The sequence below is a fragment of the Halichoeres trimaculatus genome, unplaced genomic scaffold (genome assembly GCF_033239565.1).
Source record: "Halichoeres trimaculatus isolate MK-OKI-2021-1 unplaced genomic scaffold, fHalTri1.1 fHalTri1_scaffold_16, whole genome shotgun sequence".
In the NCBI taxonomy this organism is placed as follows: domain Eukaryota; kingdom Metazoa; phylum Chordata; class Actinopteri; order Labriformes; family Labridae; genus Halichoeres; species Halichoeres trimaculatus.
The window spans coordinates 598,130-626,111 of NW_027437194.1; the positions used below are offsets into that span (position 1 = coordinate 598,130).

At 43.2% G+C, this 27,982-nt stretch overlaps 2 protein-coding genes across 3 annotated transcripts in view; one reads left to right on the top strand and one right to left on the bottom strand.

Moving 5' to 3' along the window:
• rab14l (RAB14, member RAS oncogene family, like) overlaps positions 1 to 7,010 on the top strand; it is a 12,530-nt gene extending 5,520 nt beyond the window's left edge. The window contains exons 2-8 of the mRNA XM_074690676.1: positions 938 to 996; positions 2,156 to 2,209; positions 3,523 to 3,700; positions 3,867 to 3,933; positions 4,602 to 4,689; positions 4,779 to 4,809; positions 4,888 to 7,010. Coding sequence (XP_074546777.1) covers positions 945 to 996; positions 2,156 to 2,209; positions 3,523 to 3,700; positions 3,867 to 3,933; positions 4,602 to 4,689; positions 4,779 to 4,809; positions 4,888 to 5,065 — 648 coding nt within the window. The 5' untranslated portion in view covers positions 938 to 944 and the 3' untranslated portion in view covers positions 5,066 to 7,010. The remainder of the gene's footprint in view (positions 1 to 937; positions 997 to 2,155; positions 2,210 to 3,522; positions 3,701 to 3,866; positions 3,934 to 4,601; positions 4,690 to 4,778; positions 4,810 to 4,887) is intronic.
• Positions 7,011 to 7,950: 940 nt separating this feature from the next.
• Positions 7,951 to 27,982, bottom strand: part of abl1 (c-abl oncogene 1, non-receptor tyrosine kinase) — a 40,064-nt gene continuing 20,032 nt past the window's right edge. Inside the window, exons 1-11 of one of the 2 annotated variants that reach the window (XM_074690217.1) lie at positions 25,753 to 26,351; positions 16,601 to 16,765; positions 15,193 to 15,488; positions 12,579 to 12,851; positions 12,351 to 12,435; positions 12,076 to 12,253; positions 11,551 to 11,735; positions 11,321 to 11,473; positions 11,149 to 11,238; positions 10,925 to 11,053; positions 7,951 to 10,768 (exon numbers count right to left, since the gene is read on the bottom strand). In XM_074690217.1, the coding sequence (XP_074546318.1) occupies positions 9,120 to 10,768; positions 10,925 to 11,053; positions 11,149 to 11,238; positions 11,321 to 11,473; positions 11,551 to 11,735; positions 12,076 to 12,253; positions 12,351 to 12,435; positions 12,579 to 12,851; positions 15,193 to 15,488; positions 16,601 to 16,765; positions 25,753 to 25,837 (3,288 nt within the window). In that variant the 5' untranslated portion in view covers positions 25,838 to 26,351 and the 3' untranslated portion in view covers positions 7,951 to 9,119. Of the gene's footprint in view, positions 10,769 to 10,924; positions 11,054 to 11,148; positions 11,239 to 11,320; positions 11,474 to 11,550; positions 11,736 to 12,075; positions 12,254 to 12,350; positions 12,436 to 12,578; positions 12,852 to 15,192; positions 15,489 to 16,600; positions 16,766 to 25,752; positions 26,352 to 27,982 lie in introns of those variants that run through there. The other variant, XM_074690216.1, reaches the window with a different exon arrangement.

Consider the following 27,982-nt stretch of genomic DNA (forward strand, 5'->3'; position numbering starts at 1 on the left):
ATGTCTAGTACACACGTCTGTTTTTGTGTTGAAGTTGAATAGATTTAAACATGTAAACAACATCATAACATTACCTGACCTCACCCTCTCACACCTTTGTGAACCAGAGTCTATTTTCTTGTATGGTCCATGTAACAAAGAAAACGTAGCAAAACATTGCAGCTCAATGACAAAAACTATAAAAACTTCAAACTCATCTCAGTTTGTTGCTGTTTAAACTCTGAGCTCTCTGATTGGTTGACGTCACTGTCAGGTATGGATCTGTTGGACGATCAGGTTTAGCTGCATGGAGACGTTTCTCTGCTGCGTTGTGTAACTCCATCACTGGTTTGTCTCCAGTCAGTTAAAAGCAGTCGGCTGTGTTTGCCTTGGTTTGGTTGTGTAAGCAGAAATCTTCAGTGTGTGGGAGTGTGTGGCTTCAGCAGCTCAGAGATGATCGACTGAGTGAGGAGTGTTTGTGTTCACTTAGCGTCTGATGACTTCTTCAGTCTCTGCTGTCACATCACGCCACGTTCAGAGGAAGATATTCATCTCACACATTTATTATTCATGCTTTTAATCAAGCATCAGGTTTAATAACGGCTCCTAAATGACATTTTATAATTTGGTAATAACTCAGAGGGTGTGTTTTAATGTGTTGGTGTGTTCCCTCAGAGGGAAAATATTACTGCTGTACTTTGGTTCATTGATGGAGGATTTCAGGCTCGTGTTATCGTGGAGCTGCTGCTCTGATAGGATTACAGCTTTGGACACATTTTTCTGCAAAGATTTTTGTTGTTTTTTTGAATTATTAGAAACATTTGATGTTTTCTGTTTGGTTTAACAAAATGCAGAGCCCATTATAATCCATTCACATCACTGTATTAACTGCACGCTTCCCTCACTGACAGTTTTCATGCCTAAACTTCTTCTTCTTCCTCTTTTTTTTCTCTTTCAGAGCCACGATGGCCACCGCACCGTACAACTACTCCTACATTTTCAAATACATCATTATCGGTGAGTACGCAGCGCCGAGGCAGATCTGAATTTAGAAAATGAATGCAGTGTGTTAAAGGAAAATAACACTAATATAGGCTTTTTTAAAAGAGCTTTTCTTTTATGTACAACTGCACACACACACACACTTCTGCATAAACACACAGCTAAGGGGATATTTACCCTGCTGTCCTGTGAAATCTGAAACCCCCTGCCTCGAAGCCAACGCTCCACCTGGAAATTCAAGAGAGTGTGTTTGAGACACCTGAGAGACATGGGAGCTGTTTACGTTCAGGAAAATTCACTTTTTACAGAATTAGCATCCAAAATTTTTAAAGTTTAAAGTTTTACATTTTTTAAAAATGTTTAAAGCTGGCAATTTGCCCTTCACAATAAAATGAGGCCACATTTTAGGCCCTTTTAACAAAAGTTATCTTCTCCCAGGCCATAAATGGTATTGACTCAAAATTTGCTCAGATGACAGAGTGGACTCTGCTTTACAAAACCTATGTGGGAATATGTTGTTTCTCAAACTGCTTTTGAATTACGAGCCCTCAAAGTTGGTGACCCCCATAGAAGCCCTGTCAGCTTCCCCCATTAGAATGAATGGGAGAGGAGGCAGTTAGGCCTGTTTATGTTCAGGAAAAATTCTCTTTTAACAGAATTAGCATCCTATTTTTTAAAAGTTATCTTCATTTTTTTAACCTGCTTGTTGTTGTTGATTAAATTGAAGAATAAGCTAATTTTGCTTAGCTTTTACATTTTATTAATAAATGTTTGGAAGCAGCATTCTCGGAGGATCAGCTGTTTTTTTTCTCATTTCCCTAAAAACAGATTTATGTTTTTTTCTTAGCCTTGGCCCGTCTTGTTTAAAGGAGGCGTGTAAGGAGCTCTGCAGTCACAGATGGCTTCACAAACAAGATGAAGCAAGAGAACAAATGTACCATTAGTGTCTGAATGGATAAGAACCAGGAGCAGTCAGAGTCTGTCAGACCTTACACACTTTATCTAAGTCTGTCTCCGTGTTTCCTCCACTGCACATGAAAATTTGAGGATCGTCTCTGGCGGCCCTGAGGGGCTGCTTCATGGCGTATGTCTGCGGCGCCGCGGGCTGCAGGATGGAGGATTGGTCTGTTCCTCCCTCGGCTGACCTGAGTTTCTCCTCTTTTCTGCTCCACAGGGGACATGGGGGTAGGGAAGTCATGTTTGCTTCACCAGTTCACAGAAAAGAAATGTAAGTGCCCGCTCGCCTGCTCGCCTGCCTTCCTGCCTGCACGCCGCCCTGAGCTTTGACTGTTTCCACAGTGTGTGTGTGTGTGTGTGTGAGTGTGTGTGAGGCTGGATGGCAGCCTTTAGACTCCTCTGTAAACACGGACGTGAGCGGCACAGAGGAGGAGTGTGAGAGACGACTCCTCTGTGTGCGAGTCAGCTGCAGCCCCCCCATCACCATTCAGCCCCGCGCTGTTTGGCGCCACTATTAACGAGCCAGATGCTGCGTTTGTAATTCACACGCCAGCGTCACATCCTGCACACACAAACACACACACACAGATGCAGACAGAGATGCTTTAGAGAAGGTTTCAGCGTCACATTGAAAGAGATGTACTCGTCACAGAGTTGATGCTTCAGACTGAGGCAGCTGTGAGTGAAGAGACTGAGACACCTGCTGCTTCCTGACGGCGTGTGGCGTCACCTCACACAGTCACATCTGAGCCAACTTTACAAACTTACCAAAGGAAGAAAACATCCAACTTTCAATCCAATGAAAAGATAATGTCTTCTTAATAATAAATTAGGAAACATAAGACAAAAGGAGCGCTGTTGTTCCTCCGATCAGCTGTGCTGTGATTGAATCAGCCTCAGATCTTTGATGGTGGAGCCACGGCTGGGCTGCTCCTGTGGTTAATGGAGGAGCTCTGCTGCTGGTGTTTAATAGAAAACAGAAATAATTACAGTTAATCTATTTTTATTTATATATATTTTTTCATTTATTATATTTTTTTATTATATTTTTATGGGTTTTTTTGTTATATTTTTATTTTTTTATTATTTTTTTTTATGTATTTTAGTATATTTTTTGGTATTTTTTGTTATATTATTGTGATATTTTTATTTTTTTAATTATATTTTTATGTATTTCATTATATTTTTTGATATATTTTATTATATTATTATTTTTATTTTTTATTATATTTTTATGTAAATTATTTTTTAATATATATATTATATTTTTATATTTATTTATTTATATTTATTTTATGCTTTAAATTTTATTGATTTTATTTTTGTTTTCCTTTCTCTGAGAGTTTATGATGATCTTTTTTGTCAATAAAACAAACAAACAAAAAAAGAAAAAACAACAGTTTGAACCCTTATAATCTAATTTACTATTCATTAGCCCCTAAAAAACCTGCTCTCAGACTGTTTAATGTCCCAGTCCAATATGAATCAGCGCTTTGCTTTACATCTGATCCAATCAAATGACTTCTTGTTGAGATTGTTCCAGAAAGTGAAAGTCAGACTAACCGCTCCCCGTCCTCTCCCCAGTCATGGCCGACTGCCCTCATACGATCGGCGTGGAGTTCGGCACGCGGATAATCGAGGTGAGCGGCCAGAAGATCAAGCTGCAGATTTGGGACACGGCGGGTCAGGAGCGCTTCAGGGCCGTCACCCGCTCCTACTACCGCGGGGCCGCAGGGGCGCTCATGGTCTATGACATCACCAGGTACAGGAGGCTTCACACACATCAACACATCAGGGGGTGGGAGGAGGAGTCAGAGGACGCTGTCATGTGACGCTCTGTGGAGCAGCAGCTGCTCTCTCTGATTGAGCTGGCACCTCGTTAGGCTCTGCCTGTCGTCATGGTAACCTCTGTCCCTCTGTTGATGCAGGAGAAGCACGTACAACCACCTCAGCAGCTGGCTGACTGACGCCAGGAACCTCACCAACCCCAATACTGTGAGTGTTCACACACACACACACACACACACACACACAGATAAAACCTGCTTCCTTAGAGCGTTGATGACGTTTACATCATGTCATCTCTGTCACCTTTTCTTCAAATTAAAGACAAGTGTTGATGTAAAAAGCTGCTGCTCCTGTTCAGCTCTGTCTGAAGTGACCTGGTTCAGCCACACGGGGGCAGTGTTACAGTTGGTTTGTGTTTGTTTACAGAGTCAGCTGTTTGATCCAGCATCAGTCCGATCAAAGAGTCACGATGTGGAAACTTTAGCAGAAAAAACAGATCAGAGATAAAAATCCAGGTGTGAAATGACGAGGTTTCATTTTTTGATTTTCCCACCTGGACTCAGTCAGTGCTGTTTCAGTGAGGTGATGAAACCTGACTGTTGATGAGTGAGACTCAGAGTGAGACTCAAAGTGAGACTCAGAGTGAGACTCAAAGTGAGCGGCGTGCTGCTGTAAGGAGGAAGCTCAGTCCATTACTGCACTAATTACATCACGGCGGCTCGGGGCTGATGTGGGGGTGTCAGCTCCTCAGCGCGTCCTCCATCGATCTCCTGGACGACTGGACCGTGTGTCAGAGTGAATCTGTGCGGCCTCCAGCTCCCTCAGCAGATCTGTGAGGAGGAAACGGTCTGACGCGCTGTGTTTCTGTGTGTCAGGTGATCATTCTCATAGGAAACAAAGCCGACCTGGAGGCTCAGAGGGACGTCACGTACGAGGAGGCCAAGCAGTTCGCCGAGGAGAACGGTGAGATGGAGGGGGAGCAGAATGATTGTGTTTCTGATCTACTGTGAAATCTGGTTTAGCGTGTTATTAACGTGTTTGTCATGTCACAGGTCTGTTGTTCCTGGAGGCCAGCGCGAAAACGTGAGTCTGCACCTTCAACCGTCCTCTGTTCATCCTGAAACGCGACCCCGTCTCACTTCCTGTCTGCTTCCTTCTCAGAGGTGAAAACGTGGAGGACGCCTTCCTGGAAGCCGCCAAGAAGATCTACCAGAACATCCAAGATGGCAGCCTGGACCTGAACGCCGCAGAGTCCGGGGTCCAGCACAAGCCGTCGGCCCCTCAGGGCGGCCGGTTAACCAGCGAACCACAGCCGCAGAGGGAAGGCTGCGGCTGCTAATGACCAAGCAAAACCCCCTCTGTCTCCTCCTCCTCCTCCTCTCTCTGTCCTCCCCCCATCAGCCATCCACCACCCCCACCTCTCCATCCATCCATCCATCCATCCATCCGTCATCCATCCATCACTCTCACTGCACCGCCAGGGAAGGAAAGGGAGGGTGGAGCTGGGCCAGAGGAGCTGGGCCAGAGGAGCTGGGCTGTGTGGACTTCATCTTTCTTCCTCTTCCTCTTTAATCTGTGTGCTCTCCTCCCATCCTCCTCCTCCTCCTCCTCCTCCCCTCTCCACCTCCTCCGTCGTAGTCTCACAGACGTCACCACGCCACGCGGGTTACTGACACGTCATGTAGATGTAATGTTCACACATAATGATCAACGAAGACTGTTTTTTAAGTTTGGTTTTTTAGCTCTGACGCTGCATCCCTCCATCCCCGCTCCGCCCGTCACCTCCTCTGAGTCTGACCTCCTGACGCCTCCTGACGCCTCCTCTGCATGGTTTACCAATCCAGCATTTATCCAGACGCGCTGCTGCCGCGGCTCGGCGGTCAGTTTAGGGGGCGGGATCAGGAGCAAACGCACTGAAGCGAGTGTATTATGCAGCTCCTACGTGTGTGTGTGTGTGTGTGTGTAGCTGCAGGACTCAGACCTGATCCTGGCTTTTCATTCGTTTCCTGAAGAGGGAGGGAAACATTAGGGGTGACGATTCCTTCGTCTCTGTCTCTATGTTCAGATATCACAGGAAGGGATTCTGGGTATTTTCAGCTCGTCTGTGTGTGTGTGTGTTTGACTTAATTCTGTCTGGAAAGGAAAGGTTTCTCTGCACCAGCTCTGGTTTCTCCCTCCCACCCTGACGCTCTCCATCAGGTCATATCAGAGTCGGTCTCCTCCCGGCGTTTTCTTTCTCGTCGTTTGTTGCCTTATTCGAATGATTCACGTTTCTGTATCGTCGCGCTGCACTCGCTCTTCACTCGCTCTTCACTCGCTCTTCACTCGCTCTTCACTCAGCCTGATTCATGAATCAAATCTTTGGAGAATTATTGCAAACGGCTGCAGCAGCATGGTCTAAAGCCCACTCCAACACTCCTCTCTGTGTCTGAAGAGCCCACCTGTCGTTCCTCGGGGGCGGAGCTTCCTCCGCCCGCTCTAACACCAAGCAGCATGCCCCCACCCTAAAACAGTGAAACCGTCAAAACCCACCTCTGCTCTTTGTTTTTCTATCTTTCTGTACCATAGAGTGATTCCCTGATTGGACGGCTGTAAATATCGCTTCTTAACTATCGGTGATGACCTCGCTACTTGGGATTTAGAAATTTATTTGCTGGCTCTGCCGAGATCTGTACAGTTGATGTGCTTAGTGGGTTGCCTGTAATTCATGCTTGGGAAATTCTGTAACATAGTTTCTATTAATAAATGTATGTAAAGGACAGACACCTGGACCCCCCGTCCCACCCCGAACCGGAGCGACCCGTCTGCACACTACTGACCCTGTCGATTGGTCGAGGGGAGAGGAAGCGGAGCGATGATGTGCTAACTAGTATTTATGTCTGCCAACTTTCTTTCCTCTGGTCTGTGTGGAGTGGAGAACGGGGCACTTTTCTGTTTATACTCTTTTCTTTTTCCCATCATCCTCCAGCTCCTCCGCGTGGGAGGCGCCTGCATCGCTGTCTTAACTTTTCAGGAGTGGGGATGGGTTTGTTATTGTGGGAAGTCGGTGGGCTGGGTCATCCTCTGTTTTTCTCTCTGTCTCTCCTGTGTCCCACCTCTTTGCAGTCTGAGTGACCACTTCCTGCTTCTGTCTGTCCACAAGTACAAAAAAAAGTACATATGTATAAATTTTTAAGGAGCTGTGCTAACATTTAAATGCGTTCTTGAGTGTATATGATTTTAAAATGTTGACATTTTGATTTTAATGACAAAAATACTCTAGACAGAAAAAATAAATTATACATAACCTGTTCCTGTGTCTGCTGTTTTCTTTCTTCTTTTTATTTTTCCACATGCTCTTTGCCCCAATTTCACTCACCAAAATCAGCACACTCTCTAGATTTGAGCCCCAACATACCAAAATCTACTCTCTAGCGCCACCTAGGCACACTAAAACAGCTCTTAATGGCTACAGGAATGTCCTAGAGAGATTAAACCAACATCAAAATGTTTGTCTCATTAAGACACACAAACTATATGCAGACGCCCCTGACCTATCTCAAACAGGAAGCTGGCAATTTGCCTTCAAGAAAGAAATGGGGCCACATTTTAGGCCCTTTTACTAAAGTTCTCTTCTCCCATGCCATTAATGGTATTGACTCAAAATTTGCCCGTATGACAGAGTGGACCCTGTTCTACAAAATCTATGTGGGAATTTGTTGTTTCCCAAACAGTTTTTGAATGATGAGCCCTCGAAGTCGGTGAACCCCAAAGAAGCCCTTTCAGCTCCTTCTATTAGAATGAATGGGAGAGGAGGATCTAGATCTATGCTGCAGTTGGGCCTCTACGCAAAAAAGTAGAAATGGTACAGCTTTAAAAATTACATGGATGGATTCCTGACAAAATTTAATACAAAAATAACTGATTTTTACAGAGATCTAATCAGAACTGTGGCATCTATGAGGAGGCTTTTCAAAACTTCAGTCAGTTTCATTCCGACAACAGTTGGTGATGATGTCACAATGATTGAGAGTTCCGTGCAGCTGGTCATGTGACTCACTGAAGGCGGGAAAATGGAATGTGTAACACACACACACACACACACACACACACACACTGTAAAGGGATGGAACCTTGATGGTGGAGGTGAAACCAGCACCAAAGCTGCAGCTTTAATTTATTTCAAGCTGAATTGAGGAAAAGCCAAAAAACAAAAACCACACTTGTGTATTTCAAGTAGCATGACTGCTTTGTATTTTATTGCAACAAAAATTGCACCAAGGCTAAAGAAACAAAGAAGGAAGGAGAAATATTTACAAATGTTTGTTTACAAAAATTGGTGAGGAGGCGTAGAAAAGGAGAGTAGTGGTCTGGTCGTAAAAAGGAGGAAAACAACAAAAGCCAACACTGACAGTACCATGTCGAGTCAGGGTGGTCGACTTTGTCCTCAGGCGTCGCAGTCAGACGGGGCACACGTGGTGAAAGGAGGCTGTAAACGTCCCCACAGTTTGCAAAATGAGCACAAAGGAACGAATGTGAAGAGTGGAATTTCAGAAGTTTCTGTACACGGTCAGCTTCTCACGTTATAAGACAGCAAGTGACATCCACAAACATCTCAGTCCAGTGTTTCCCCCAGGAGGATATATTAACTCTGATCAAACCGGGGTGGAAATGCCTCTGACACAGCTCTGAGCTCGCTGCTTCAGTCTGCGATCGCTCGGCGAGGCCGCGCTGCTACTGACGGCTGTAGTGACTGGCGTGTAGAGAGTAGAGAGTAAAAAACAGAAGAATAAGAGTCTGACCCTGGTCCCTCTCCAGCACAAACTGGAGACGTGTATTTTTGGTATGGCAATCAAAGAACTTAACACAACTATTCCCAACAACCTGGAACAACCAGCTCGTAGTGTTAAGGCACGATTTGTTCCCGACGAGTCGAGGATTCATTAAGATCGAGGCTCGTTCTGCCTCGTTAGTTTATGGCACATGGCTGCAAATACTGCAAAAAGGCGTTGGTATCACACAAACACTTTCCTTTGTGGTTTCAGACTCGTGTTTTAAAGGCACCATGAGCAACAGGAGGACACGTGTTCATTGTCATGAGCAGGAAACAAACGTCAAAGATGGACAGAGAAAAACATAAAGACACTTTGAAAACGATTGGTGAGATTCGTGTTGATAAAGACTGAAGCACGGTTCGTTCATGTCGACGCTCACCGCGGACGGATTCCTCTGATCCGCCCGCGTAGCCACAGGTTTTACTGTTCCAGAGTCATTCAAACCGCCGCTCTGCTGCCGCGCCGACGCAGGATCCACCCTCACATCTCCGACACGAGGTCAGCGCAGACCCCGACCACGTGCCGCTCAGGAGAAAGGGTGGAGTGAGAGGAAGTCTCTGAGTGTCAGATCTCACGGCGCTACCTCTGAACGATGTCGCTGATCTCTTTGACGGACGACAGCAGCTTGCTGAAGTCCTGCTGCGAGTTGGCGCCCCCTGTGGCCGTGGGGCAGATCTGCAGCTCGCGCAGGCTGCTCTCCAGCTTGTTGATGGCTTCGCGGAAGGCGAATTTGTTCCTCATCTGCTGGATGGAGTCCACGTAGCTCACGCAGTACTTGGACAGGTTCTTTCCCGCCTCCAGCACGGCGCTGTGGCTGCCCGTCTGCTCCGAGTTGCGGGAAATGGCCGTGCGGAGCAGCTCGGTGCCTTCCAGCACCATCTCCCGCGTCACGGCTGAGTTGGGGGTGCGTTCCAAACCCTGGCGCGGGGCAGTCTTGCGTAGAGAGCGCCGGGTGTTGACCAGAGGGATGAAAGCGTTGGGGGAGCTCTGGTCGCTGGGGGAGGTGAGGGAGGAGGAGAAGCCTCCAAGGCTCTGGCAGGAGAGGGAGATGGTCACTGAGGAGGAGGAGGTGGAGGAGGAGGTCTTCAGGGGCTGAGGTTTGGAGGAGGAGCCTAGGGGCAGCTTCTTGGGGCCCTCGCTGGCAGTGGTTGAGTGATGAGGCTCAGACACGGAGAGCTTAGCTTTGATGTCTGAGGTGGTGGAGGAGGGCGAAGGGGGGTCCTGGGTGGGGCTGCGGGAGATCTTTCCTGTTTTGGCGTTGGTGGGCGGAGGAGGTGGGGCGGGTTTGGGTTTCTGGATCTTGCCTCTTTCCCTGACAGACGAGGAGTCCACAGAGTGCTTGTTCCTGCGGGCTCGGCACTCGTCCCCAGCTGCTCCCAACGCCGGGAACACGTTGGGCTTCTGGAGCTCGGCGTGGAGGGCGCTGGTCTTCGAGTTCTCCAGACCGGGTAGCCCTGGTTTCCTCACAACCTTGGGGGTCAAGGCCTGAGGACTGGAACCAGGACTGAGATCAGAGTCTTTGCCTAAGAAGGCGTCTGAGGAGGTGTTGAGGCGTGGGGGCGGGGTCAGGGTGCCCATGCGAGGAGCGCCCTCTCCTTTCTGCTCGCTGGTCCTCTTGCGAGGCAGAGCCGGTTTCCCGCCAAACGTCCCCGAGTCAAAGTGCCGCTGCCCGAGGTCTCGTGGCAGCGTCACAGACTTCCACTCGGTGCCGTCTGTGCCTGAGGGCATGCTGGACGACCAGAGGAAGCGCTTGGAGTTGGACATGGACTCCTCCTCGCTGGGTGGGGTGGTCGCAGCTTTCCCTCCAGGTCCTGGCACTGCGGGGGCCCCCTTCTTCCTGGGAAACAAAGGTCCTGGGTAGGTCGGGGCCCCGTTCGTGATCCCAGCTCCTCCGTTGTTGTTAATACTCAGGAACTTGGCAGAATCCAGGCCGTGGGTGACGTCGTTGATGGCGGCGCCGTTGTTGAAGCCGTCGGCCTCGCGGGGGTCCGAGGTGACCCCCCTCCTGTCGGGGTGGATGTCCATGTCCCTGAAGGAGGAGCTGCGTTTGGGTGGGGCGGGCGCGTTCTTCTTCTTCTTCTTGATCAGGCTCAGGAAGCCGCTGCCCCGGGTCTTGTCCTTGTCTTTGGGTAGCAGGCGGTCATCTTCGTTCAAGTTACTGTCCAGGAGGGGGCGCTCTTTCCTGGGGAGCATGGGGGATGAGACGGCTGCTTCTGGATCCACAGGGTCTGAGGAAAAACCGGGAAGAGGAATCATCAGTGGCAAGAAAAAGTGAGTTTTGAAAAGTCAGAGATCATGTCTGACTTGGTTTGACTGACGGAAACATTTTTATACTCAGCGTAAATATTTCACATCACAAACGGACCGCTCTCAGGCCGTCTCACCTGGACTATCTCCGTCCCGGTTGTCTGCGTTTTTGCGCAGGGTCCTGGTTTTGGTGGGCAGCTCTGGCGCCTGCTGGATGGGGCCTAAGGGGGCCTTCTTCCCTTTCTTTCCCAGCTCCTTTTCCACCTCTACAATCACAAGAAATGACGGTCATGTGACTGTACAAACCAGGTTAATCGTTCACTGACGTCCAGTTTGAGGGAACAACAGAAGCTGCACTGACCGTCGGAGATGCTGGACTCCTGGAACATGGTCTCGAAAGCTTGATGAGTTTCAGCAAACGATGGACGCTCTGAGGGATTCCACCTCCAACCTGAGAGACGAACAAAACAAGGAATAAAAACCTTCCTCCGTTGGGTTTTAGAGTCTGGGGACGGATATGTTACGGTACTTACAGGCCCTCATGAGCTCATAGACCTTCTCAGGACACCCCTCAGGTCGGTCCATGCGGTAGTCTTTCTCCAGCAGCTCGTACACCTGGGACAGGTCGATGCCTGGATACGGGGACATCCCATAGGTGGCGATCTCCCAAAGCAGCACGCCAAAAGCTGAAGATACAGGGAGGAGACGGTTTGTTGTGACATTCGTAAAGTTTCACAGGACTCACCAATGAGCTCCAACTCACCCCAGACGTCAGACTTGATCGAGAACTTGTTGTAGGCCAGACTTTCTGGGGCGGTCCACTTGATGGGGAATTTAGCCCCAGCGTGGGCCGTGTAGGTGTCCCCGGTCATTAACCTGCTCAGGCCGAAGTCTGCCACCTTCACCAGGTGGTTCTCCCCAACCAGACAGTTCCTGGCAGCCAAGTCCCTGCAGGAGACAACCGGGGTTTAAACCAGGAGCAGACAGGGGGAGTTCAAAGCTCCACAGAGAGACGGTTAGACTAGAGGAATCAACAGAGTGTGTTGTAGCAACGTCTCAGGTGTTGGATGTTTTACACCACGTAGCGTCACAAGCTGTGTCTTGTCAGGTTTGAAAATTAAAACGAACAAAGGACATAAATCATCTCCTCTAGAGGACGTTGTTAAACGTGCCAGAACAAACGAGCTGTTACGACATTGACTCATCGCTGATACGACGATCACTCCCTGATCTGTTCCTGAGGACGGTGGAGAGGAAATGAGAAACAGAAGCTGAGGTTTGCAGTCACCTGTGGATGAAGTTTTTTTTCTCCAGGTACTCCATGGCGGAGGAGATCTGCGTGGCCATGTGGAGCAGCACCACTGCGTTGACCTCCTCCCTGTTGCACTCCCTCAGGTAGTCCAGGAGGTTCCCGTGGGTCATGAACTCTGTGATGATGTAGAACGGCGGCTCTCTGGTGCACACACCTGCACACCAACAGTTTAGATCCATCAGGATGTGGTTTTATAACACTTTGATTTTCTCTTCCTGCTGATGAAGTGAAGCTAAATGATGCTAACTCACCCAGCAGCTGCACCAGGTTGGGGTGTTTGATTTCTTTCATGACAGCAGCCTCCTTTAGAAACTCCTCCACCTCCATCGTGTCCTCCTGGAGAGAGAGTGGAGAAAAACAGTGAGCACACACCAAGGTGCAGTTCCCTCTCTGTAACACCAGGTGGCAGCATAGTTCAGGTAGAATAAAGGTTTCCAGCTGAATCAGAGGAACCTGGATCAAGCGTTTCCTCCTCTTACCTTTAGCGTCTTGACGGCCACGGTGAGGTTGTACTTCTTCCACACGCCCTCGTACACCTCGCCGTACTGCCCCCCTCCCAGTTTGTGCTTCATCGTGATGTCAGTGCGCTCCATCTCCCACTTGTCGTAGTTGGGAGAGACTCCGTAGATGGTGGGCTTGTTGCGTTTGGGCGCCGGGTAGTGCAGCGTGGTGATGAGGCCGTCGGCCACCGTGGAGTGATGGTGCACCAGCTCGGCCAGCGTGTTGAAACGGCTTTCTGACGAGACGTAGAGCTGTGGGTGGAGAGGGTGGAGGAGCTGGTCAGAGAGGGTGCTACACAAACTTAGACTGCCTGAGAAAAGTCTTTAAGTCTCTTTTAAAGACAAAATTTTATAGATGTGCTTTTATTGGAGACTTTAGCTGAGCGTGTTTTTAACGTCTTTTATTTTATCTTTAACTGACATTATCATGGGCAGTATTTAAATCCTTTTATATTTTTCATCCTTAATTGTTTAATTGTTTTAATCCTTAATGTTTTTATTTTTACAGATGTTTTCCTTTGTTTTATTGGTGATCGTTCTGGCTTTTTTATATATTTTAATACTTTTCCTCACATTCTTTTACCTCTCTTTCACTTCTTCTCTTCTATTTCTTTTCACTGGTTGCTTTTATGATGTAAAGCACTTTGTAACTTTGTTTTGAAAAGTGCTATATAAATAAAGTTTATTGTTATTATTATTAAAAGAGATGTTATGTAATGCATCCTCTGTTTCTTCATCTTATTTTATTATTATGTTATATTATAATTATTATTATTTTATATAATAATAATAATAATAATAATAATATTATTATTATTGTATTGTAATAAATTGTTATTATTATTATTATTATACTTTTCAAAACTTTGTTTTGAAAAGGGCAATATAAATAAAGTTTAGTTATAATTATTATTAAAGGGATGTTATGTAATGTATCCTCTGTTTCTTCTTCTTATTTTATTACTATTGTTTCATTTTATAATTACTATTATAATTATTGTTATTTGATAGTATTTTTATTATTAATTTTGTTATTATATGATTTTCCCATGTATATTCTTTATTTTTTTGTTTTATTTTAACACTTCTATATATTTATCTATATATTCTTTTTTACAGAGTTTACAGCTAGTAATTTGAATTATTTTCTGTTCACTCTTATTTTTCTTGTTTATTGTTGTATGAACACACCAAGTCAAATTTCTTGTATGTGCAAATGTACTTGGCAATAAAACTTGATTCTGATTCATAATTCTGTAATAAAAGTTTGTTTTTCTTTTTTTTTCATTGATTTCAAACTGTTAAAAGTTTTCTCTGTTTTTAACAAGTTTTTTTTTTTTTCTCTCCTTTGATATTAACAGTTTTAATAAATCAGCCAACAAGTTAGGTGGAGCAAAGTCAACAGATTTAAATAATCGAGTATCAGGATTCATGAGGACATATAGATCCTCCATCCAGGACGAGACAAAGTCCTGCAAAAGATAAAACAGTGCTAATACAGAAGCTACTACTTTCTCCTTATTCATTGGAAGTCACTGTGTACAAAACATTGTATACAACTTTGTTTCATCAAAAACACACATTCAGTTGAAAGAACATGCTAGAAATGAATCAGCAAAGATATTAACTTACAGAAACATGGCTGCTAGTGATAAAAAGCTTTTAATAGAGGAGTTTAGACATGGAGCGTAAAAACCTGGAGTTACAAAGGAGGAACAGCAGTAATTCACTGTGAAATCAACAACTAAATCAACAACTTCAGTCCAGTTTCCTCAGTAAAGATCAGCCTCAGCTCAGTCAAACCTACAGGGTCAGGAAACCAGCCCAGGGAAGGATACTGGTCAGGGCTCAGCGAACGTCTTTTCCATTGTCCAGTCTTACATAACCCTGAGAGGATCTGCTCTACGGCGCTCTGAGAGAGCTGAGGGCGCGTGGAGGGAACGAGGAGAAACCAAAAAACCTGACTGCAGAGAGAGACCTCTGAGATCTAAAGAGGATTTCATGGTCACTTGGCTGCTCTCTTGGTTTAAACCTTGACCATTTGATAAATCTTTGTGGGAAAAAACATTTTGGTAGAAAAAGCCGAGCGGTGTTAATCACAGAGGTCATTTCTGCAGCTCAGAGCGCTGAGGTAATCTCCAACCGCCGGAGGAGTCCGTCATACCAGACCCTGAGCTCCAGCTCGGTGGGAGGATGGAAAACAATGTGAGGCAGGAGCCGTGTGTGTGTGTGTGTGTGTGTGTGTGTGTGTGTGTGTGTGTGTGTGTGTGCATACTTGGCTGCATCTGTCGGCACTAATGCATGTCTTAGCGTGGGCGTCAGTGTCTGGCTGGCCCGGCGTCTGTGGCCGTTAGCGGCAGCACAGCGCTGGTTGGAGGCATTCCTGTCATAGCCGGCGTTCCTGGAGCCGGCTCACCTGGCGGCGTCACAGACAGGAGGCTGACGGCGCCAAGATGGCAGCAGCTTCCAGACCGCCATGGCATCTTTAGGGGGATACCGCTGAATGAAGTCAGCTGAGCTAAAAATGAAACATCCTCCAACCACGTGGTGTGAACGCTCAGTGTGTGTGTGGGTGTGTGTGTGTGACGCCCACCTTGCCGTCAGACGCCGTGTTGATCCTGTAGTGGTACACTCGGCCCTCGTAGCGCAGAGAGATGGACCTCTGCCCGGGGCTGCTCTCGCTCTCGCGCACCAGGAAGCTCCCGTTGATGCCCGAGCTGAGCAGGTACTCGGCGGCGTTGCGGGACACGGGCCCGTGGTACCAGCTGTGCTTCTCCAGGCTGTTGACGGGGGTGATGTAGTTGGACGGCACCCAGCCCTGGCCGTTCTTGGTCTGCGCCTCACACCACTCGCCATTATGGTTGTAGCCGAGGACGCGCAGCTTCTCTCCTGGAGGACAGAGGATAAAAAACGATTCATATCCTCATCTCTTCTGTTTCTGATGTGTGACCCAGAAAGACCAGCGACCTCTCTGTGGGGGCTGATGGGGTCTGAAGAAAGAGTAACGCCCTCTACAGCAGTGAATATCAAAGTGGGAGCTCTGCACCAATAAATTCAGCTCCCTCCCAGTTTGGTTTAGATATGATAACAACGTGTTTATGACTTCATCCTGCGATCAAAAAAACATTTTCTCAATGTTCACAAAGTGAATAACTCGGGAGTATGGATGTAGCTAAATTATTTTTGTTGCAAAGTCCCTCAAAGATCATTATTACATGGTTTTATGATAGATCTATGATAGATAGACTCTTAAGTCAACAGTGAATTCAGCAAATCTACATTTTTATTTGGTGCATCTTACTCCAACCACCTCTGAAGATAACAGCCTTTCCCTCTGACAGATTAAGACCTTAATTATCCATCACTGTTCATCTTATTGTAAAGGTTTCAAATATTTTTTTTGCATCTGGAAATGATTTATTTGTGTTGTTTATTATTATTTGTTTATATAATGTCTGTGACGTTAACATTGAATGAGGGTAACCTCATGTCTTTTTCAAGAATAAATAAAGGTGAGAAACATGAATGAATGAATAAATTCATGTTATGTCAATGTCACGACGAGGGGAAAAAAAAACTAAAAAAAATAATAAAAATACTTAAATAATAAAATAAATAAATACATAAATAATTATGAAAAAAATACATCAATAATTATACAAATAAATAAATAGATAAATAAATATTAAAAAAAAAATATATAAAGCCATTTTCATCAGGTGATCTCAAAGTGCAGCTTAATAAAAATAAATGAAAAATTAAAAAGATGGAGAGGGGGATAGGGACCATGATTGATCTCTAAAAGTCAAAGGAGACATTTTCATGTGTTCCTGTCCTCCTTCCTCTGTTTGTGTGATGTGTTGGTTTTATTCACGGTCAGCTCAGAGGAAAACAAACAACACGTGAAGCTGTGGTCAGATAATGAGAGTCAGGGATGAAGGTGGAGCAGGAATGAGACAGATGATGATAAACTTTATGAACTGTGTCAGAGCTGTTTTTACCTTTAGTGATGCTGAGCGTGTTGTCACCACTGGCGACGAAGTCGTAGAGCGCGACGAACAGGTTGGGGTCATTCTCACTGGGTCCAGCCAACAGGTTTTCTTTGGAGTTCCAGCGGGCGGCTTCAGTCAGACCCTGACTCTCAAAGTCTGGTCTCTGCAGAGCTTCTGAAAAACAAGGGAACAAACATCAGTGACTGTCGAGTGTGAGGGGGAAACACCGCACAATGCAGAGCGGAGGATCTGTCCACCGCTGTCCCTGCATGTGTCGCTGAAAGTCCTCCAGATCTCGTCCTCTAAACCAAGAGTCCTCAACCTGTGGCTCTGAGAAACACACAGTTTATTGTCCATGTTTAGTGAAGACCAAGGGTGTTCAACCTGTGGCTCTGGAGCCTCATGTGGCCCTTTGACTCCTTTGCAGTGGCTCCTTGTAGCGTTAAAAAAACATTATAAAAATAAAGAATTTATTTTTTTTTATAGGGGGTATTGGTGATGAAAGACACTGACCCTATAGAGAAAATAATGCGGGAAAATGTTGTTGTGCTGACATAATAACCATAACTGATATGTGGCAATACATCAGCAAACAACAAAAAATGCCAAATTGAGTGATATTATCATAATGTTTAAACGAAATTAAAATATTCTTCCAAATTTTTTTGCAATTTATCAGTCCTGTTGTTTTGAAAATTTTGCAAATTTCAATTAAATTTTTTTTTTTCGGTTTGCATTTTTTTGATTTTAAAAATTTTCAAATATTTTGAAATCTTTTGCTATTTTTTTGTAATTTATTTATTATTTAAATCTTTGGAATTTTTAAAAAAAATAAAAAAAAACTAAGACATCACATGTACAATCTTATAAGTTTAAATTGAATTAATTAATTTAAATTTGTATTTGCTTTTTTGTCTTTATTGTGAAGATACATTTTTTTTTAATTTATCAACCCTGATGTTTTGAAAATTTGGCTTTTTTTTAAATTTTCACTTATTTTTTTGAAAAAAACAAATCTGAATTTTTTAAAATCTTTTGCAATATTTTTGTAATTTATTTATTATTCAAATCTTTGGAAAAAATTATTAAAATAAAAAAAATAAGACATCACATGGTACAACTATATAAATGTAAATTTTAATTAATTTAATTTTTTTATTTACTTTATTGTCTTTATTGTGAAGGTAAAGTAGATTTTATTGTCTCCTGAATGGCTCTTATCCAGGTGAGCTGAGGCTAAACGGCTCCTGTGAAAGTGAAGGCTTCAGACCCCTGATCTTAGCACTTCTCAGTGGGATTAGAGCGCTAACCCTGATCATGTGACCAGCTGTCTGTGTAGCTTCATTTCCTGGATTATCTCTTCATTTTCTCAAATACTGAGACGGACCGTGAGAAGGAGTCGCAGCGTTTCACACAGAGACTGAACGTGTTTGCTCCTGCAGGTAACGAGAGCTCAGAGCGCCACCGTAGCTGTGTTAATTACAGACTCTTGGATTAGAGCAGAGTGAGAGAAAACCTTAAAAAGGTGGGAAATGAGGAGTGGGAGGAGAGGTGTTGAGCAGCTGAACATGAGCCTGATTGTGCGGCTTGCTCAGCTGTTGTCACACATGTTTCAGAGACGTCTAACATTTCAGCCCCGAGCCCACAAACACCCACATCCTTCCAGCAGAAACACGGGCTGGAGCTGCAGAGGACGCTCACCTTTCACTGTTTCACAGACGCTGCCACGAAACGAGGAGGGAGGGTAATCAAATCATTTCTAAACAGCTAAACAAACGAAACGCTTCTAATGACGGCGATGAAACACGCAGGATCCTCCAATTTTCCACAATCACAGAGAAACACTGAGCGCTTAATGGGAAAATGGCTTCAGGACACTGCATTTCTTTGTTTAGTCAAATCACAGGCGTTTAAAAGTGTAAGTTTTAAGTAATGAGGCCCAATTTGAGTTAATTTAAAGCAGCCTGAGCGGAGGAATAACACCAGGAGACAGATGGAGACCGCAGAGTCTGACGTTTGGTAACAGGAGCCAGAAAAAGACTTAACGTGTTGTTTTAGTGATTTTCTGCGTCTGTGAAAGTCTCCAACACTTAAAAAAGATGAACTCAGTTTATAAAACTTTGCTTTCTGCAAAAATAACGAGTCAAATTTCTCTGACTGAAAATCTTTGGGTTTATTTGTATGAAATCATCATTTGAGAGGAGGAGTTTTTCATCTTTTTCCAGGGGAAAAAAAAAAAAAAACTGGAGCAGGCTCAAGCTCTCCAGCTGCACGATGTAGCAAATCAGAAATTACTCACTGCATTTGTTGCATAAGTGGATGTTAGCTCGAAAAATTCCCCAGATCTACAGTGAGTTTGTGCAGAGAGCGAGGGGTGAGATCATCTAATCTTTAGCAGACTTTATGCCTCATGACAGAGGGCTGAGGGGTGTCTGGTCTGAAGGAGACCGAGGAGGCCGAGGACGGAGAATCAGCCAGAAACCAAACAGACTGAGTGTGTGCGAAGAGAAAAAACGATGAAGACAGAATCAAAGCGGATGGTCGTCACAGAGCTGAAGCAGAGATACTAAACAAACAGAAATGTGAACAAAAAGGCGACACAGAGCACTTCACATGAGTAGGAAGTAGGCTAAAAGGTGACATGGAGGAACGAAAGAGAATGAATCAGACAAAACTGAACAACAAAAGCCTAAAATACCAAATTAGGCTGATCTGCAGACAATGAGGCTACCTCTGTGCTCATCTTGTCAAGTTTCTGTGTTGACAATTCCACATGTAACCATGGCTGCATTGTTTACATGTGAACTCAGCTGTTAGCTGCCTGTAGCATGTCAATGCTAACTGGTGCTAGGCCAGATGTTTCCCCACAAGGTGAGGAGAAGGAGGTCGCTAACCCAAACCCTCAGCGTTTCTGTGTAAACGCAGATTTTTCACTGCGTTTTAGCTTTTACAGATGAAATGTTGTCGTGTTAAAGAGGCCTAAGATAAAAATGCGAAAGTTAAAAATGATAAAGTTGGGGAAGTTGGGCCCTTATTTGCATGCAAAGACAAAAACAGGTCATCAACCTCAGACCCAGTCTGGCTGATGTGACTGACTGACTTTTTGACCTGATCTTCTGCTGTGAGTAGTTTTTTTTTCTTTGTTTTCTTTGGATTTAAACAAAACCGTTTGTTTTTTTCAAACTAGGAAAGTAACTTTTGTTTTCTATTTTTCTCCTTTGAACTGAACTGAGTTGAGCTAAATAAACTGAAGTTTCATATTTGAACTGAAACCAACAGGACCAAACTTTCTCTTCCTGAGAAAAACATAGAAAACTAACAGCTAACTGTCTAAATGCTAATTGGTGCTACGCCAGATGTTTCCCACAAGGTGAGGACGACGTGCTGGTTCTCAGGTGTGAGCTAAGAAGTGACGACATGGACCTGTCCTTCCATCCATCGTTATTGGGAACGTAAGATCTATCTCTGATAAGATGGACGAGCTAGCTGTGCTAACCCAGCAACAGAGGGAATACCAGAGGGGAGAGTAGCATCATGCTATTCACAGACATGGCTAACGGAGCTAACATCAGACACCAATCTCAATTTCATTGCACTTGTTACAATGACAATAAAGTTCTATTCTATTCTATATTGTCAAGTTTCCATGATGAAGCTGCCATCACTGTTACCATGGTTACCCCGGCTCGGCCACATCAGGAGACTTGCTCAAACAAAGAAATGCAGAAAAACAAAAAACAAACATTTTCTGTTTGCGTGGATTTGTCATCAAATTATTGTTTTTATTTTAAAACAATGTCGAAATATTAAACTGTGATTAGTTTTTGATTTTGGAAGTCCTCTCAGACGTACCACAGTTTGACCAAATCAGCTCCTCATAAAGCAAAGAGCTACAGGAATGGGACACGGAGGTTTCTGGCCTGAGTCGTAACTGAAGCTGAACACTGACAAAGTTTTATTTACTTTGGTTTGATTTTTGATTAACTGCTGGAAGCTTCTCCTACGTCCGATCACTGATCTGCAGAATCGACCAGCACACAACTTCTAATGGCCAAAGATAACCGGTGACACCTCCACTTTTTAAATACTTTGGGTTTCCTGTAGGATTTTTCCTAACACAGTTTGGTGTTGGTGATAATCTCAGGGAGGAAACACAGCCTTCAGTTTGTCGGTTCATAGAGTACATGTGAAGTTTTTCTCTACAAATGTCACAATTTACCCTCAGATTAGCTCTGGCTGGGATTGATAAACCAAATGACTTCATCTTTCTGAACTCACTGGTTTATACACTGGCTTCGTTGCTATAATTTTTGTCACTATCTTAATACCATATTCTTGGTAAATGTTTATACTTACATTCAATTTCACTTTACACTTCCATTTTTGTGCTTTCTTATAATTCTATATTTTTTATTTTCTTATATCTTACAAATTTTTCTTTCATTTTTTCTACTTTTAATACTTTTTAAAGAAGCAAATTCTCCTCGGGATCAATAAAGTTTTTCAGATTCTGATCTGATTTCTGATTTAAAGTCCCATGGTGTTAAAATACGTGAATATTGCAGTTATTTGAGGGTATCATTTAAATTTGTCAGCTGAAAATAAAGCAATAAAACTTTCAATTTTTTTTTCCAAATTTTGCAGTTTTTTTTAAGTTTTGCAAATTTCTTTAAATTCAACTTTTGACATTTATTTTTTAAATTTTGCAAATTTGTAAAATATTATATTAAAATAAAAATGTTACAAATTTATTTTATTTTATTTTAACTTTTTTTTTAATTTAGCAAATTTTTAAAACTAGAATTTTAAGTTTGCAAATTAATAAATATTTTATTAAAATAAAAATATTGCAAATTCATTTTATTTTATTTTTTTACTATTTTTTTTAAAAAAAGCACGTTTATGAAATTAGAATTTCAAAACCTTTTTTTAAAATTAATGAAATTTAGCTTTTTTATATTTTTTTGAATTTTTGCATAAATTCAAATGTCTTTTTTTTAAATACTGCTTATTTTGGAAATGTCAAAATATTTCAGAAAACTTTTGCTTCTTATCAAAATGTCATAAATGTTTTCAAATTTATGAAATGTATGATATCACAATTTTTTAATTTTTTGAAAAATTTTTGCAAATAGATTTTTCTGTTTAGAATGTTATACACTTTTTTCCTTATTATGAAGATAAAGTAGATTCTGTGGCTCCTTAATGACTTTAATCCAGGTGAGCTGAGGAAAAACTGCCCCTTTTAAAGTAAAGGTTGCAGACCCTGATCTAGAGGAAGAGTCTGATTCAGCGTCTGTGTCCCTAACAGCTGTAGGAGCCTCAGATCCTGCTCCGTCTTGCTGCTCCTCACCGTTAAAATGGTTCAACCCTGAGGAAGTAAACAGAACAAATTCCCCGAATGCAGCCGCTCACATGACTTTGTTGACGAGGTACAGGCATCTGTGTGTGTGTGTGTGTGTGTGTGTGTGTGTGTCGGGAGCTGCTGAGACTTTCACACAGCCTGCTCTGCCAAGTTTGGCTGGAGCGCCGAGCACGCTGGGAAAATCAAAGCCAAATGTGGTGGTAACAAACCTGCCATTTTCCCCGTGAACACACAACAGATTCAGTTTCATCTGGAGCGCTCTGCACGGCCCGGTTTGTGTTTGGGTTGGTCCTCTCCTTGTGAGAGCCTGACCCACTGAGTTAAAGAGTAAAAACCAGAGGGAGCTCCTTCTCTAAGAGGACATGAGGGTGTTTTTCCAGCTCGTGCCACATGTCCAAAGAGTCTGGCTGTGTCATGAAGAATGTGGGCGGAGCTTCTGACCAGCCCTCACCACACATGTCCACTTTACGGGCCTGAAATACCACAGCTCTCTGTGAGAGGTGACGACACACTGACACATGGACGGTGGCAACACCAGCTCAGAGACAGAGGGAGGAGGAGGAGGAGACGGAGGAGGTGAAGGAGGTGGAGGAGCTGCAGCTACGCTCAAAATGACTAAATATGAGTAAAATCTGAAGCATTTACAGCCATGACTTCACTGCTGTGAGGAAAGGGACTTCTAATCAACAAAAAATTAAAACTAGAGTCAGACTGATATGGTTTCTTTCAGGGCCGATACTGATTTTTAGTAGTCAAGGAGGCTTTGAACAATACAAACTCTGACACTCTGACAATAAATGGCTTCCTGAAGTTTTCCACAGAGCCAAAAAATAACACAATTTAGGTTAATTTGCTGCCGATATGCCTCAAAATGCCAAAAATTTGCATTTTATCCCTGATTAAAACTACTGATTTTTCTGACGGTGGTCTGGAAGGCCCAAAAAGCTGAATCTGTATCACAGTGTGGTCCACGTCCATGATGTCAGACCAAATCCCCAGCTCCAGATTTCTGAAGAAACTCTGTTTTGCATCATCAGTATAAATAACATCACAATATGATAATATCATGATATCAAAATATTGTGATATATTATATTTTACACAGTGTACTAAAATAAATAAGAGATGTTTATGTAAATCACACATTGTTACTCCAAATTGGAAGAACTGATAAAATCAAAACTTTTCTCTTTTATTGTTTTGAAACACTGAAAGTCAAACACAGTAAAGTGCATCAGGTTTGTCAGTTAATCTACCGTGACATTAAACTTATGTTGCAGAGAAATTGGATAAAAGACGTGCTCAGTTGGTGTAAACCAGTGTTTCTCAGTCCTGGTCCTGGAGGACCCCCTGCCCTGGATGTTTTAGATGTTACCCCTCTCCAGCACACCTGATTCAAATGATCAGCTCGTTATCAGGCTGGAGCAGAGCTTGGTAACGAGCTGATCATTTGAATCAGGTGTGTTGGAGTAGGGTAACATCTAAGGACCAGAATTGAGAAACACTGGTGTAAACAGTGTTTCTCACAAAAAATCTGACATCGAATAAAAAAGTTACTATGATTATGAATTTATCAGTCTGCTACACTGTAAAAACATACGTGAATATTACAGTTATTTGAAGGTATCGTCTTAATTTGTCAGCTAAAAATAAAGATGAATGTGAAGTCTAGTGCAAGGGTGTTCAACCTGTGGCTCTGGGGCCTCATGCAGCTCTTTGGCTCCTTGTAGCTTTAAAAAAATATAATTGAAATAAAGATTTTTTATTTTTCTTACAGAGGCAATTGATAATTAAAGATAAGACATTAAATAAAATCTTGGGTCAACATTTTGTTGAACTAAATATGCGTCACCCATTGCAATTAGGCTCTCAATTTTTTTCCAGATTTTGCAATTTTTTTTAAGTTTTGCAATTTTCATAAATTTCAGTTTTGACATTTATTTCTAATATTTTGCTAATTATTCAAATTTCATGTTTTTGAAAAATATTGCAAATTTTATTTTAATTTTTTTTTTTTTTTTTTACAATTTTTCTCAAAATTTAGCATGTTTTTGAACTAGAATTTAATTTTTTTTCTAAAGTTAATGCAATTTTGTCTTTTTTTATTTTTATTATTAATTTTTGTACAATTTCAAGTGTCTTTTTTAAAATACTGCTTATTTTGTAAACTTAATTCTTTTTTTTTTAAATGTTGCTTCTCATTAAAGACGTTAAATAAAATATTGGGTAACCAAATGTGCTTTGCCCCTTGCATTAAAGCTTTCAATTTTCAAAACATTTTTTTGCAAATTTCTAGATTTAATTTTTGACATTTATTTTTTAAAATTTTGAAAATTATTCCAATTTCATTTTTTTTAAAAAAGTGGCTATGATTCTGAATTTATCAGTCTGCTACACTGTAAAAAAATGAACTTAAAAGGATTTTAAACAAACTGACCCAAAAACAGAGAAAAAAATTCTACAGCATCAAAAACACAAATCATCAAGTTTAGAAATAAATATTTTAAAAACATCTTGAGATTATATTTATGACACAGTCTATGGGAAACATAGAGCGGAGAAGCTCTCTGGGGCCATCTACAGCAGCGGAGGTGTGGAAGTAATATTTACTTCCAAATCGGCTTCAACATGATTTTCTATTTTTGGACAAATAACGACACAAGTTTAGAGAGAAAGAGCGATGTGATCGTGAGAAAAGACGATGGAGATTATGGAGAGGATGAAAGGATGGAGCGTCAGAGACGAGCGCTAGCTAAAAAAGTTTGTTTCTGTTTTTTTTGTGATCAAAATCAAGAAGAGAGACACGAAAGAGAGAGTCCACTCTTCTTAGGTAGTTTTGGTCTTTAAAGATCAGTCTAGATGCTCTGAAAGTAGCTATCAGATAGTGGGTTTAGAGTCGTATCGTATCAGAGGTCAAAGTATGGTGATGTAAAGCTGTATGGAAGTGATGCTGGTTCCCCTCGCCGTGGAGAGTCAAAGGTTTCTCCTGAACCAGAGAAAGACACGATGACACCAACATGTCTGACTAAACGTACCTGATACCCAACGACCTGGAGCACTCAGGCAGTCTGAGCCCAGCAGTTTTATCAGCAGCGTCTCAGCGTGAGCCTCCTCTGCCTCAGACCATATGTGTGGAAATCTGAGCCTCTTTATCACCGTCATCCCTTCAGAGGGAGCGCACTCTCAAGTCGATTAAATCACTTCGTTATGCAATCCTTGGCACACAAAAGACCTCTCTGACTCTCCCATCGCCAATCAATTACTGCGCTGATCACACTGCTCCCTGGATCTCCTCAAACTGTCCCAGCATGCACCACGGCAAATCAATTACCTCCTCAAAGAGTGGAAAGATCGGATTAATTAGAGGTAAAGGAGGAGGAGAAAAACACTCTGCACACTCTCAGGAAGCAGGGAGATGTTGATTTATTACAGGAGCAGAGGAGAGAGGAGGACACACTGAGATTAGGAGCTCTCTCCTCATAAACTAAAGTTAAGTGGGACACGAGCAGGAGTCGGGTTTCCTTGTATTCTCCTCTCCGTCTCTTTTTCCACTTCTTTCCTCTCCTGCTAGCCAGTGTGTCTGGCCTCCCCGGCCCTCCCCTGTGCTCGCTCCCTGCTCTCCCCTCCCCATTCCTCTGTTTCCACCGAGCATTGTCGAGCCTTCACACGGTGATACTTCATCTTTATGTTTTTTCCTGCGCTCACCCCGCCCCTCGATTGTGTACGACTCCTCCAACTTTAAGATAAGCCTCAGAGTTTAAAAAACAACCTCAAAAACATCCACGAGTTTCCTTACCTTCCAAGTAACAGCTGGAGGAGGACGAGAGGCCTTTCTTAGATTTACACCCCACCAATTTCAGGCATATCTCCAACATTTTCATTTGCTTTCTTTCCCCTTCCTGCTGGAAAATGTTGTTTCTGGTTCGACTCAAACGTCCGTTAAACGCTTTTCCTCTACATGTGTCCGACAGGAGGAGAGCTCAGGAATCAGACAAAAGCTGACATGAAGGGAAAAAGAAAGTGTAAAATACGGTGCTGTTAATCCTTTCCTTGATCTTTTCTGAAACAGAAAGCGCGGCGTCTGCTGTCCGGCAGAGTCTATCAACTTTCTCTCCGGAGCGGCTCCATGTTTTTTTTCCCCTCGTCTCCTCTCAGGCTTCGGTTTGCTCCACTTTCAGGAGTCGAAACTAATCCAGATCTGCAGGTTCGGGTCCCAAAGCTGCCCGGAGCCGTGGAGGTGTCAGATGAGTGGGCAGCAGGTCAGTCTGCACGGTGCCATTCCTCTCCCCGCTCCTCCTGTCCCAGGGAGTCTGAGGGAGTCTGAGGGAGTCTGAGGGAGTCTGAGGGAGTCTGAGGGAGTCTGAGGGAGTCTGAGGGAGTCTGAGGGAGTCTGAGGGAGTCTGAGGGAGTCTGAGGCGCAGGGACTACTCATGCTCCAGCTGCCAACAAAGGGCCTCTTTCAGGCTCAGCCTGCTGCACTCAATGACATCAGCTGAGCCCTCCCACCTCCAGCACACACACACACACACACACACACACACACACACACACTCACACACACACACCAGGAAGAATACAAACAACTGCAGACTGTCACTCAGACCGTCCAGGCGTCTCGTGAAGCTCGGACTGAGCGTGGAGACGGATTATTCTCCTCTTTCAGTCATGAGATGATCACAAGAAGCTCCTCCCCCTCTCCCCTCTGTGTCGTCCCAAATGTTCACAGGTTGAGGAGTCGCTTCTGGAAACAGGATCAGGTTTTTAAAGACAAAGCTCGAGCTCTCAGCGACAGGCAGAGAAAACTTCCCTCACACAAACACAGGCTTTTCTGCTCCGGGCGATTTCAGCTAAAGATAAGAGTCAGGATGGGAATCAAAAACCAGTTAGCCTTTATCAGTTCTTTACACTATGTTGGAGCTATGTCAACTAGTCTGCTGCAGCTAGCTTAGCTTAGCAGTTAGATAACGTTTACTGAAAATACTCTGATTCAGGATTTTCATCTTGAAGTTTTACTAAGTTTTTAAAAATTTCGTTATTTATCAAAAACGACATAAAAGAAATAGTGCTAGCTTGATGCTAACATATATGGGATATTGCATTGATATGCTAGCAGCTAGCATACATCAGTACTCAACGGTGTTGATTTTTGATACTTTTTGTGTTTATGTGGTAAAAAAAATAAAAATTGTTCAGCAATATTTCTTTTTTTATTTCAACATATTTATTCTTCAGTACATAATTAAAATGCTGTGTTTATGTCCAACATGGAAAATCACCTAGGCTGTGTCTGAAATCACTCCCTATTCACTCTACAGTGAATACGTCATTTTGTAGTGCTGTCCGAAATCTGAGTGAGCATCATTCACTATATAATCCACTCAATGTATCCCACAATGCATTTTGAAAAGTAGTGTATTAGCGATGCTCACTTTATGAGCAATATTTACCATCATGCATTTGGGTTCAAACAGAAGAAATGGCTGATTACATGTTTAGAATAGCACTTAGCTCCCTGTTTAACTTTGGGACGAGCCCGTCTCACAACTTTGAGCAGAGAAACAAACAACATGGACGTTAGCCGCTAAACCGTTAAACCGTTCCACGCAGGTGATGCATTCACTGGACCTTGTAATTCTTAAACACAGCATAAGTTCCGCGCAAATATATGGTTTATTTATTTAAAAATAACGTGTAATAAATGTTTCTTTTATATTTGGCTGTTGCAGAAAATAAGCTAAATATAATATTAGGTATCACTAAAATAAAAACTGTTTTGCAGTTTTTAAGAAAAGTTATAACTGTAAATCCCCAGCCGTCAGTGAGCGATGTGAGAGTAAATACGTCACTGTCAGCTTGTGCGAATGAGTGAGTAGTGTCTGAAATGTTGTTTTAATTTAGCTGATTGAGTGGACGATATAGTCAACTACATCTAATTCACTATACAGTGAGTAGAGAGTAGAGAATGAAGGAGTGATTTCGGACACATCCCTTCTCTTCCTCTCCCTCACAGTCACAAGGATGCATTC